General features: G+C 49.5%; 1 protein-coding gene across 2 annotated transcripts; it reads left to right on the top strand.

Moving 5' to 3' along the window:
- The first annotated feature begins 1,159 nt into the window (after positions 1 to 1,159).
- On the top strand, positions 1,160 to 12,585 carry LOC124682784 (reticulon-like protein B21). 2 transcript variants are annotated; one of them, XM_047217401.1, is made up of 13 exons: positions 1,160 to 2,212; positions 2,306 to 2,338; positions 2,418 to 2,543; positions 2,631 to 2,708; positions 2,799 to 2,864; positions 2,963 to 3,034; positions 8,186 to 8,288; positions 8,375 to 8,449; positions 8,548 to 8,713; positions 8,823 to 8,892; positions 9,186 to 9,251; positions 11,900 to 12,022; positions 12,111 to 12,585. In XM_047217401.1, exons 1-13 carry the CDS (start codon positions 1,618 to 1,620, stop codon positions 12,386 to 12,388), a joined length of 1,851 nt encoding a protein of 616 aa, XP_047073357.1. In that variant the 5' UTR covers positions 1,160 to 1,617; the 3' UTR covers positions 12,389 to 12,585. The 2 variants fall into 2 exon arrangements, with proteins under 2 accessions (XP_047073357.1, XP_047073358.1); XM_047217402.1 differs by having other exon boundaries at positions 2,631 to 2,699.
- Positions 12,586 to 13,062: the final 477 nt, after the last annotated feature.

The following is a 13,062-nucleotide window of genomic DNA, read 5'->3' on the forward strand; positions in this document are numbered from 1 at the left end:
CAGCGGTAGAGATGATGGTGTCGATGGTGGAGATGATGATGATGATGATCCCAATGAAGTCCAGCTCGATGACGGTGACGATGGTGACGATTTCCCCCCTCCGGGAGGGAATTTCCCCGGCAGATTCCGCTCGCCGGAGAGCTCTTTTCTCTCTGGTGTTTTCCGCCTCGAGAAGGCGGCGATGACTATCCTCGATGTTCCCCCACACCTTAGGGTTTCTGGGAGATGAAGTACGCGAAAGGGCGATGGCCGAGGGGGTCGTGGGCCCCCTCCCCACGTGGCGGCGCACCGGCATTGGTGGTCGCGCCGACCTATGGGGAGGGCCCATGGCGGCCCTCCTCGGCCTCCCCTTGTGGCTGGCTCCGTCATCTGGAAAAATAGGAGCTTCGGTATATTTTCCGTCAATTGTTGATCTTCAGAAATATTATATCCTGACGGTGCTTTTTCCAGCGGATTCGACTCCGGTGAGTAATTCCCCAATAATCACGAAACATGCAAAATAGGTGAAATAACATAAGTATCATCTCTAAATATGAAATATATCAATGAATAACAGTAAATTATGATATAAAATAGTGATGCAAAATGGACGTATCAGCGAGCCCCAGCCCCCGCACCAGCCCCAGCGGCAGCCCCAGCCCCAGGAGGAGGAGGACGACCCGGAGCTGCAGGCGGCGCTCGCGGCGTCCCGCGAGCAGCGCGACCTCGACGAGCTGGCCAAATGGTCGCACCTCGCCGAGACGCTGCGCGCCTCCGCGCTGGAGGAGGCGGCCAGGAAGGCCCAGGAGGACGCCCAGGCGGAGGCTAGGGCCTTCCTCGAGATGGCGCGCCGGCAGGAGGAGGCCACGCGCCAGGCAGCGCTCCGGGAGGAGGAGGAGCGCCTGGCCGCGCGCCTGGCGGACGCGGAGCGCCGGGCCACGCTCCGGGTAGAGGTGGAGCTGCAGGCCGCAGCGGAGAAGCAGCTCCGGCAGGAGTCCGTGTGTGTGAGGTTGGAGATGCCCTCACATGAGCATCCGTTTTTTAACCAGTACATAGGCATCAATCTGCCGCCATGCCACCACAGGAGGTCACGTCCGTGGGAAAGAGCAATGGGACGCGCACGGAAACAAATGCAACTGATTCGCCACCACCACCAGTTTCTCGTCGGCTCACTTCTCTCTCTCTCTTGAGACCCGAGTCCTCACCAACCAAGGCAGGCCAAGATCCCGAAGGAGACACTTGCCCCCCATCAGCTCCCAGAGCAGAGCAGAGGAGTGGAGGCACTCACGACTCACCCCACCATACCAAAAGCTCCAGTCCCTGCGGCAACCCCACCATACCGCACCCCCCTAAAAAAGAAAAGGGAAACACAACCTCAGATTCGCAGCAGCGCAGCCTGCAAATGCTCTCTTCCTTGTAGCTCACTCACTCTCTCTCTCGCACCGGCACCACCCAGGTCCAGGTGACCGTCAGTCTGAGCTAGAGTGCAGCACAAGGCAGTCTGAGCAACCAGGCGGAGCAGAGGAAGAGGGGGAATTTTGAGGGGGACAACACGCACGAACAGAGCAGGGCAGATCAGAGCCCCCAAACGCAAGCAACCAAGCGCAGTCGCCAGAGCATTGCAGAGCGTGCGTGGACATGCAGCCACAGGGGGGAGGCGCGGCAGCTAGTACGAGAAGACGCCTCACGGTGCCGCGGAGGACTGCTGCGGCGGCGTCGGTGTGGGAGACGCGGATGAAGATGGACGAGGTGAAGGGTGGCGTCAAGGTCTTCAGCGAGGGCGGCGACGACGCCGATGAGGAGGGCATGCGGGTGTACAGCCGCCTGCGGCGGAATCAGAGCGATGGTGGTGGTAGCGGCAGCAGCGCGGGCGCGGGCGCGGGGACCGCCGCCGCGGCCAAGAAGAGGAGGAACTGGAAGGCGTCGGAGCCGGTCACGGCGATCGGCGAGCTGCGCAAGTCACGCTCCGACGTGGCGGCGGCGACGGGAGTGGTGGCCAAGCGGGCGGTGGCCAGGGTCACCACGCCGGAGAAGAAGGTGGCCGAGGTGAAGGAGGTGCTAGTGGTGGAGGTGCCATTGCAGCAACCCAAGAATTTTGGGGAGGAGGCAGAGGAAGACGAGGAGGAATGGGAAGAAGAGCTGGAAGCAGAGGAGGAGGAGAAGGAGGTTCTAGATCAAGATCACATGGCCATTGACGACCAAGAAACTGTACACACCACATCTCTTCATCAAGGCAAGAATTACTCCTCTCTGATTGTCTATGTCTGATTCGTTTCTTAAACATTCAGTTTTCCAATTTGGATCTTGATTTGTCGTCATATTGCAGCGGATGAAGAAGATCTTGAGCCACCGACAAAAAGTGAGAGCAAATTCAGATTTTTCATTCTTTCACGGATGTTCCTGTTTTTCTGATGATATGGTTATCTGTTCAATTGTAGAAGGTAATAATAAGCCGGTGGCAGCGCCGGACGAAGATGAGAGAGCGGACAATTCAGAGCCGGTGAAACTTGCTGCGGCGGTTGGTTCCCGGTCGATGATCCGAGAGCCCGTCACCCCTCCTCCAGGTGAATTCCTCCTCCACGGATGAAAAAAAAAATCCAGATGAATGTTAACTCTATTTTGCTGACCTCCTCAGTTATTCCAAAATGCAGTGGATAAAAAACCGACTCCGGTGGTAATTCATCGCAAGGCGAATGCAGAGCCGGCAAGAACTTCTCCTGGTAACTTTGGTGTGTATTTTTTAAACAGAAACATTTATGCAGCATTTCCTAAGCTAAGGCTACTTCAATTGTGTTATTTTTCTTCTTGGTCTTCTCCAGAGAAGGAAGCATCGCCAGTAATTGGTCGCCGGATCCCCAAGCAAGAGCCTGTCAATACTCCTCCTGGTGAGTTCCGTTTTGCCTGCTCGGTTGGTCCTTCTCTATTCCTATTAGTCCTCTTCTTCTTTGGTTATTATACCGATGCATTGCTGTTGGTCCTGAAGTGGAAGAGTATGAGGAAATTCAGGGAAGGCCATCAGCACCTAGCAGAAGCAATGGAAGAATGCAGAACATTGGTTAGTGATCTATGGTTTTAAAGTTACGCTTTGTTCCATAATATAAGATGTTATTACAACCAATATACTCATATGTTGATTATAATAACATCTTATATTATTGTAAGTTTGTATTATGTCTCACAAATTGATACAAAACTGTTTGGGGTACAAGGGATATAAATAGTAGAGCCAACCGACTAAGCCTAAAACCCTAGCTTGCGTTACAAGTCTAGCTTAACCGAAACATATAATCTAACATCCCCGCAGTGTCAACGTGGGGTTCAATCACGTTGAGACTGAAACGAATGTCATGAAACGGCTGTGTCGGCAGTCCCTTGGTAAAGATGTCGGCGAACTGCGCTCGTAGTGGGAACATGAAGAACTCGAACTTGGCCCAAAGCAACTTTCTCCCTGACGAAGTGAATATCTATCTCAATATGCTTTGTCCTCCGATGCTGAACTCGGATTGCTGGACATGTAAACCGCTGAAATATTATCACAATAAACAATAGTGGCCTGCTCGGATGGGACGATGAAGTTCAGCCAACAACTGCCGTAGCCAAGCTGTCTCGAGCAATCGCATGTGCAACGGCTCGATACTCGGCTTCCGCGGACGAGCGTGAAACCGTAACCTGTCGCTTAGAAGACCATGAAAGCAAATTGTTACCCATAAAAACACAAGTATCCGGACGTGGACCGACGAGTGTCGGGACATCCAGCCCGATCCGCATCGAGTATGCTGTCAAACCGGTAGGTGAAGTGGTGTTTATGTGAAGGCCATAATCTAATGTTCCTTTTAGATATCTAAGAGTGCGTTTCATGTGATTGTAGTGAGGAACTCGTGGATCATGCATATATAGGCAGGCTTGTTGGACAGAATAAGATATTTACGGGCATGTTAGAGTAAGGTATTGTAGTGCACCCGCAATGCTACGGTAGAGAGTTGGGTCCGAGAATGGTTCGCCATCGCGAGAGAGTTTGGCGCTAGTGTCAACAGGTGTACGAGCAGGCGACAGTCAATCATGCCTGCGCGGTTGAGAAGATCTAGAATGTACCGACGTTGGGAAAGAAAAAGACCATTAGAGTCACGTGTAACGGTGATGCCAAGAAAGTGATGAAGCACACCAAGATCGATCATAGAGAATTCGGAGTTAAGCGGTGTAATAATATGATCAAGAAAAGTCTTAGTGGAAGCGAGTGAGAATGATATCATCAACATAAAGAAGAAGATAAGTTGTGTGTGTGGAAGTGTGATAGACAAAAAGAGAGGTGTCGGTGAGAGAGGGAGTGAAACCGATTGTTTGAATGTAAGTTGAAAAACGTTGGAACCAAGCCCTAGGGGCTTGTTTGAGACCATAAAGATATTTTTGAAGGAGACAAACATGATCGGGAGCGAGAGGAGTCTTCGAAGCCTAAAGGTTGTTGACAATAAACGAGTTTCTTGGAGAGCACCATGAAGAAAGGCATTTTTGACATCGAGTTGGTGAATGGGCCAAGAAGAGGAAGTGGCGATGCTAAGAACAAGTGCGAATAGTGCTAGGCTTGACAACGGGAGAGAAGGTCTCGTCGTAGTCGATGCCGTGCTTCGTCGAGAGAAACCACGACAAACCCAGCGAGCCTTGTAGCGAGAGAGAGTTCCGTCGGAGAGAAATTTTTGGCGGAAAACCCATTTGCGGGAAACAATATTTGCACCGACAGGGCGAGGAACAAGGCGCCATGTATCATTGTGAATGAGAGTAGAAAACTCATCACGCATAGCGGCAGCCCAGTTAGAATCGAGAAGAGCACTTTTGTAGGTTTTAGGGATGGGGGAGATCGAAGAAGTGGTGGCATGAAGATTGAGACGCGGCGTTTTTGGAACGTGAAATCCCGTTTTGGCCCGAGTGCGCATTGTGTGATCATTTGTGGGAGCTTGGGTAGGAACAGCATGGGGTGGTAGAGGTGGAGTGGGATGAACAACGACGTCAGGCGCAGCGGATGAGTCAGACATCGAAGATGGTGGAATAGGTGGAGAAGGAGCGGCGGGGGAGATGGGTGTATCGGGTGGAGGCCGCGGACGCGGCAGAGGAAGCGGCCGACCTCGCTGTCGCGGCGGTGGAGTCGGCCGAGGGGTCGCCGCGGCGGCGAGGAGGGCACTGGGGTGGCGGTAGGAGGCGGATGTATGGGTGTAGTAGGAGCGGTGTAGTGGTGAGGAAACTTAGCGGGGTGAGCTATGGGATGATGTAGGGTAGGCGATGGGTCAATGGGAGTTTGGGAGGGTGTCCGTGTGGAGAAAGGGAAGATATGCTCGGAAAAAGTAACGTGCCGAGAGATGTGGACGCGGCTGGAGACGAGATCCGAGGCAGCGATAACCCTTGTGTTCATCGAGTATCCTAGAAAGACACAGGGAATGGAGCGAGGTGATAGTTTGTTGGTGGAGATGGCGGCAATGTTTGGAAAACAAAGACAGACCAAAGACGCGAAGTTCGAGTAGTTGGGATGACTAAGGTAAAGAGAGTAGAATGGTGTAGAGTTTGGGTTGGACTTGTGAGGCCGGATGTTAAGTAAGTAGGTGGCCGTGCGTAAGGCTTCGGCCCAAAATTTTGGTGGCATTGAGGAGTGGATTAAAAGGGTGCGAATGATGTCGTTTATTGTGCGAAGCGAGCGTTACGCCTTGCCGTTTTGAGGTGAAGTGTATGGGCATGAAAATCGGAGAAGAATGCCATGTTGAAGAAAGAAGTTTCGGTTTTGAAAGTTATCAAATTCTTTGCCGTTGTCACATTGGATAAATTTAATGGGAAGAAAGAAGTGTGTGGCGACATATTTGTGAAAGTTTAAGAAAATGGTGTGTACGTCTGATTTGTTGCGTAAAGGAAAAGTCCAGACAAAGTGTGTGAAATCGTCTAGAACGACTAGATAATATTTAAAACCAGAGACACTAGTATGGGGAGATGTCCATAAATCGCAGTGCAAAAGTTCAAAAGGAAAGGTACTAACAGTAGTAGAGGAACTAAAGGGCAAGCGAACATGTTTTCCTTGTCGACAAGAGGGACACATGGAGGTATTATGACTATCCTTATTACAATTTATTGAAAATTCGCTAAGTATAGAAGACAAGGTAGCGTTGTGGGGGTGGCCGAGACGGTGATGCCAGAGGTCGACGGACGCCGCCATGGAGGTGGGTGGGTCGTGGGTGGCGGCGCCATGGAGAGTGTAGAGGTCGCCGGAGCTATTGAACCGAGCGATCTCCGCTTTGGTCCGGTAGTCCTTCACGGATAAACCAAACGGATCAAATTCCATAGAAACAAGATTGTCACGGGTGAACCGACGAACGGAAATTAAGTTTTTGATTAGCGCGGGTGCAATAAGGACATCACGTAGGAGGAGTTGTTTGGTGGGTGTAGGTATGGTGGTTTGGCCGGTGCAATATATAGGTATAGTAGTGCCGTTTCCTAGGACTATGGATGAAAGTGGTGTGGTGGAAAAATTTGACAGACATATTACTAGAAGCGAGACATGTGACTAGAAGCACCGGAATCGAAAATCCAGTCCATACCCGAGTTTCCCCGGGCAGCGAAGTTGTTCATGGCCTGCAAGAACACAGATTGGTCCCAGCTCGGTGAAGGAGCGGAGGTCGGTTGATGCAGCGGTGCGGTTGGAGCGAGCGGCATGAGGACGAGCGAAGGCCGAAACATCCGGGGGTGCTGATATGGCATGTATGGCATCCTCCCGTCGTAGTAGGCCGGGCGGCGTGGTAGGCGTTCGGCGGGGCGCGCCGGCCGAGGAGTCCGGGGAACCGGTGTGGGGGCGAAGACCCGGCGCCCGAGCACCCGTGTAGGCCGGAGGAGCGCCGATCGGAGAGGGGCCGCCCGGGGCATGGACCAAGCCTGAACCATGCCGGTCCGGGGATCATGAGGAGGGCGCCGGGTAGGCGGCGCGGCGAGTGCCGGCGCAGGCGTCGGTGCCGCCGGTGGCGGGCGCCAAGCGGGAGGAGCGGCGGCGCCGGCGCGGGCGTCGAGGCGGCCGGTGGAGTGGAAGATCGCGGCGGCCGGCACATCGGATTCTTGCCCTTGTAGTTGGGGCCGGGACGCCGGCCCGGAGGAGGCTGCCCGGCCGAGGCCGGAAACGGTACGGGGTCTCCGCCGCGGCGGTGGGCTGGCTCGTCGGGCCTGCCGGTGCGGGGAGTAGGCAGCGAGGGCGGCCGGGTGGAGGCGGCGAAGACGTGAGGCCGCGCCTCCCGCCGTGTGAGGTCATCATCGGCGTTCTGCAGCAGGGACCGGATCTCCGCGAAGGAAGGGCGAGGCCGCATGAAGGGAATCATGGCCGCTTGAGTCTTGAACCGGTCGCTGAGCCCTTGGAGAAGGATGTTGATAAGCTGGCGATCAGGCATAGGATCGCCTAGTTCGCGGAGCTCATCCGCCATCGTACGCTGAGCGAGGAGTCCCCCTGAGGGGTGTTGCGGATCGCGGAGTGGAGGTTGTTGATCCGGGCGTCAGCGTTGTCCTGGAAGAGCTGGCGCAGGGACGCCCAGAGGGCGGCGGCGGTGGCGGCCTCACGGAAAACGAGATTGAAAATCTCCGTGGACACGCGTGTGTAGATCCATTGGATGATGGCGAGATCATCTCGTGATCCAGCCGAGCGTCGTCGGGACGAGGGGCGGCGTCGGCGGCGACGTGGTGACGGAGGTTGCAGCGCCCGAGGTGAACCTCAAAGAGGTGGCGCCAATGGTAGTAGTTGTGTTGGGCAAGATCTAAAGTAATAGGTATGAAGGGGGTGACATCGGCGATGGTGTCTGTGTAGGAGAGAGGAGTAGCCGTGGGAGGGGTAGAAGAGGCCGAGGCCTCGGCGGCGGCGGCGGCCTTGGCGTGCTGGTCGAAGTAACCGAGCGGCGGCGGCGGCGGCTTGGCGGCGGCGCCATAGGTCAGGATCGATTAGTCTGATACCATGTAAGTTTGTATTATGTCTCACAAATTGATACAAAACTGTTTGGGGTACAAGGGATATAAATAGTAGAGCCAACCGACTAAGCCTAAAACCCTAGCTTGCGTTACAAGTCTAGCTTAACCGAAACATATAATCTAACAATTATGAGACGGTGGGAATGTAAATTTGGTGCTTTTCCGCTTCTTTCATGTTTAAAGAATTGGAGTTGCTAAGATTTTTGTTGTGTTTTGGTTCCTTTCTTTTCAGTGGATTTGGTAATGTGGAGAGATGTGTCTAAGTCTGCATTTGTATTTGGATTTGGGACTTTCTTGCTCATATCCTGTTCCTATGCCAAAGACCTAAATTTTAAGTAAGTCACTGTTCAGTATTGTTACCCTGAAGCTACAAAAAAAAGTGAATTTATCTAACATTCCCTTCAAATCTCTAAATTCACAGCACAATAACAGCAGTTTCATATCTAGGCCTAGTCTACCTTGGGCTAAGATTCCTTGCCAAGTCCATACTTAACAGGTAACAAATTTCTCCAAATTAACTACCCACCTTTATAAATTATTCAATAATTTCCTGCTTAATAACATAATACTATCCACCTTGGTGTTGAAATGTAGAGGTGAAAGTGTGGAGTGTGATGATGAGAGGACTGGTGGGAGGTACCACCACCTGGTAGGGGAGGAGGATGCCATCTGGCTGTTGAGGCTTGTGCTGCCCTACGTCAATGAGGTACTCCTGAATCTCAGGTCTCTCTTCTCCGGTGAGCCAGCAACAACCATGAAGGTAAAAAAGAAGCTGCCTCTCCTCCTGTACCAGCAGCTAGTCTTCACTGGCATAGATGCATGCATGCATCCCTAGATTTGTACTGACAGAGTGACACATGTGCCTGCAGCTGGCACTGCTGCTATTTGCAATGGCCCGGTGTGGCAACTTTGTCACCCTCTGGACCCTGGCCAAACTGGGTAAGTACCACCATCATGTACATTCTTTCTTCTCTCTTGAGCCTCTTCTGTTTCTTCAATTTACCAAGCACACCCAGAAGTGGTCAAATACTGAAACCATTCATAGGTTGAAAGGAAACTGAATAATTGATGCATGCATGTATGGACATCTCTTATTGTAGAAAATGCAAATGACAACCTCTGATATACAGCCTAGCTTTGGCTGTATATGTGTTTCTGTATGTAGGACCACAAGCATGAACTAGTGCTATTACTGACTTTTTTGTACCTGTGATCTGTGGGTGGTTCTGCAGTGTTCTTTGGCATCTTCATCATTCCAAAGGTGTGCTCTTCTTACTCCACGCAGCTCGCAAGATATGGTAAGTGAAATGAAAGCTCTCCTATACTTTTCTTCCCAAAATGTTATTGTTTAGAGTAGGCCTAGGAGTACCTTAGCTCTATAGAAGGCAGAAATATTTACCAGATTCTGACAGAGATCACAAACCGATCTAGTCAGACACACCCAAAGAACATAGATACAACTACACATGATCAACATCACCTGCACCTCAGTGGACGATTAATAGACGCCACTGGATTTCCTCCGCGGGTGGGCCCGCTTATCTTATCGCAGACACCATTTTGCAAGTTTTTGGATACCTTTAGTTTCGTTCATAGGGATAGCTGCTTTGTGTTTTACAAGATTTGTGGTTGTTGGATCCAAGTTTTCTCCCATCCAACATCGTCCAAGGGTACACTACTTTACTGGTCCCCAAAGCCACAGCCCACAGGAGCATGTGCTAGGTAGAGGGACTATGTAAAATTAATGACCAAGGTAAATAGCTGAGCAGGACAGAAGGATTATATTAAGACAGGTACATTTGGGTACTAGTATCACGGTTCAGATTCCCTGCAACGCCAGTATATGTCTTTGTTGCAGTGAGTACTCCCTTCTCTTTGAGACTACTCCCTTTGCGCTTAGTTTGGCTTGTGAGTTATGGTCTCTACTAAAGCCATAAGAACTGTTTGTTATGGATAATAGATGAAGCCCGAGCGCGGAAATCAATTCGGCTCTTGGGTGCATATGCTCCCTCCACCCAAAAAACATATTTTTAATTATCAAAAAAATTTAACAAATTTTTTGCATGTACATCTCGATAATCTATGTGCGTTCGTGCAGTTTCGTGAAAAACCGATATTTTTTGTGATCGATGTAAAAAAGACAAAACAAGTCTCACAAAATGCCTTATTTTTAGCACTAAATTTTGTCTTTTTTACACAGCTCAAACTACAAGTTGATTTTTCATGGAAAGACTTTGTGCGTATTTAGCATGTTAAGATGTACACGTGAATTTTTCGTTTGGAATTTTTAACATTTCAAAATGTATCAAAGTTACAGTTCAAACTAAAGAGAGCATATGCACCCAGGAGCCAAAACACCACTCCCCGGTTTAACCTTGCTTTTAATTATTTCAAGGAAAACCGACTACTAGTTAATTTGCACTCCTCAGCCTGTACATTAGTTACTGCAGTAGTAATAAACCAAGAACAGGGTGTAGTTAGACACAGGCTATGTTACTGGCGGTAAAACATATTAAACGAGCGACTTCTATCCAGTAACAAAGCATACATTAGTCAGTAAATAATTAAGAGGCTAGCCAGAGCCAGCGGTACTATATAGCTGTTGTGGAAGATGTAGAAAGTAATAATCATCCAGTAACTTTATTAGATGATAATTTGGTAACTTTTCGCTTTGGAGGAAAAGTAAGTAAAGTATATAACCATAGGTAACTTTTGCGTCGGTGAGGGAGCATGCACGGTTATTCCTGCTAGCTGCTACCTTTTGCACGTGCAAGGTGGTCAATATAGGCTTGATTGTTGTTGTTGCGATGGCTCAAGCTAAAAGGATATGAAATTGCTGTACCAGGTGACCCACACCTTGTTTCCTTTTCTTTTTGATGGGAAAGTGAAACGAATCTCACTAACGGCCAACATTAGTCTCATCATTGGTGTCGTCAAGGGTTAATTCAGTGATAAAAAAGTATGCCGCATGTTATGGGTAATTAAAATAAATTTGGTTGTGTCAGCTTTTGAACCTACTCTTGCACTTTACCGCTGTTTCGGCTATAGTAGCTTTGCCTTCTCTTCTGAATTGGATTGAACAGTAACTTATTATTAGTTAGCCACTAATTGTGGATTAGTAGATCGAATCCTGACCCTCCGTTTAGCATCTCTAGATACAATCCCCACTCCATTGCGAGGGGCTATCTGTTTGTTCACCATCCCTCTTAACAATAATACATCAATAATACTAGCTGACATTCTTCAAGATATTAGGTTCATGATTCGTTTGATATGCTCATTATATCTGCTTCTCATCAAACAACCATAGAGAATATTGTAGATGTTATAAGTGATGTTGTTGTTCTACCACTTCTTTAGCCATAACAAAGTGGAAGCAGCAATCATGTGATAAAGCTGATTGTGATGATGAATGTTGCATCACAGGTAGTTTAACGAGACTATCAGAATCATCAAGTCCAATGACTTCACTAATTAGTGAAGGTGGAGTATAGATAGCTTGTCGCTGTCCAAACATAGGTGTGCCCAAATGAAATGTTCATTCAGAAGGACAAGAAGAAACATATATCATGACTACTCCCTCCATCTTTTGTCCAAATGACATCGATTAGGTTACTTAAAAACATGGACCCAACGTTACTTATGCCTAATCATGGTTGCCAATTCTATCTGTTGTCCAAAAGAAAAAAGTAAGACACCATTAACCAACCCGACAACAAAACACTGTGGGCGAACAGCAATTAGTTGAAAGATTATGTCACCTCTGAGTCTGACTAAGAAAAACAAGTCGACCATAAGCCCATGTTGCCTAGGCCACTCTCAAAGGAAAGAGAGAAAGAAATAAAGAGATACAGAATCAGATGATGAAATTAAGGAGATGATTTAGGAATTATTTTCATTCGTTGTTGCACAATTTGCTAACTGAACTGATTTGCACACACGGCAGGCAAATTTTGGCTGGAGAGGTTCAGGGATGCATGGGAGTCTTGCTCCCACAAGAAAGCGGTGGTGGCAGCCGTCTTCACCCTCGTCTGGAACGTCTCGTCCACAGTGGCTCGTGTCTGGGCTGGTAACTAATTAACCTCTTCTACCCGTGCAGCGCATGCCATCCTTGACAAAATGCTAGTAACTGTAATACATTTGGCATTATTGTGCAGTGTTCATGCTGGTGGTGGCGATGAAATGCTACCAGCAGCGCATGATGGAATTCGGCTGGAGCAGCTCGGTTGAGGAGGCTTCTGACGAAGCAGCCAACGATGATGGGTCGCAGCAGCAGCAGCAGCAGCAAGGCGCTGCCACCAAACCTGACCCGACAGCGAAGGCTCACGGTCACGAGTCACAGGGCTTTGTGGCGGCACGGAATCGGCGAACACCTGTCTCCGGCGATTTTGCCAGGGAGAGGCTGAGGGCGAGAGGCGGCATCCAGCCTAGGTGATAATAAGTTGTCTACGCCGGACATTACCGTCTGTGTTGTTGTAATTTTGAAGTATTTCGCAGTGGCAAAGCAATAATAGTGCCGATCGACAAATAGCGCACCCCCCTAAAAAAAAGCAATCACACTACACAACCGTGTTAAAATGATGGTATCTGTGTCAAAATCTCTTAAAGTCAATAGAGTTAAATTAAATTTCAGCACCTCCTAACTGATGGATAGACAAAGTGCATCAATGCTTGGAGAATTATTTGAGATGCATGGCATTTGCACGACCAAGTTAATGGCTTCCTATGGCTGAATGGTGGTCTAACCCAAGATTATTGAATATATAGAAGAAGGAGCCGGACGGCTCATACAACGCCTGAAATGGCTTTGGCTTCCCTCCTCATGCTAGTCTCGTGGGAGCTTTGGAATGAGAGAAGCGCAAGAACTTTCAAGAATGGAGCACGATGCCCACGATCATCTTGGACGAAATCAAGATGGAAGCACGGACTTGGGTGGTTGCTGCGGCTAAGCATTTGGGTCACTTAATTTCGGGAAAGTAGGATTTTGTGTGGAGGTGGCTGGTTTGTACTTAGGCTATTGCTCCGGTGTCCCCCCTCTAAACTTTGTTCTATTTAGACGACTAGGATCTGCTGATACCCCTTCGTGGGTTGACTTAACATGTGTGTTTG

The sequence above is a fragment of the Lolium rigidum genome, chromosome 1, assembly GCF_022539505.1.
Source record: "Lolium rigidum isolate FL_2022 chromosome 1, APGP_CSIRO_Lrig_0.1, whole genome shotgun sequence".
Taxonomy (NCBI): Eukaryota; Viridiplantae; Streptophyta; class Magnoliopsida; order Poales; family Poaceae; genus Lolium; species Lolium rigidum.

What these genes read in the sequence shown, in the direction of transcription:
- LOC124682784 (XM_047217401.1), top strand. Translation starts at nt 1,618, where the DNA reads ATGCAGCCACAGGGGGGAGGCGCGGCAGCTAGTACGAGAAGACGCCTC. An exon ending in GCCTGTCAATACTCCTCCTG is followed by an intron (nt 2,865 to 2,962) that starts GTGAGTTCCGTT and finishes TTGGTCCTGAAG; the next exon opens with TGGAAGAGTATGAGGAAATT. An exon ending in AGTGGCTCGTGTCTGGGCTG is followed by an intron (nt 12,023 to 12,110) that starts GTAACTAATTAA and finishes ATTATTGTGCAG; the next exon opens with TGTTCATGCTGGTGGTGGCG.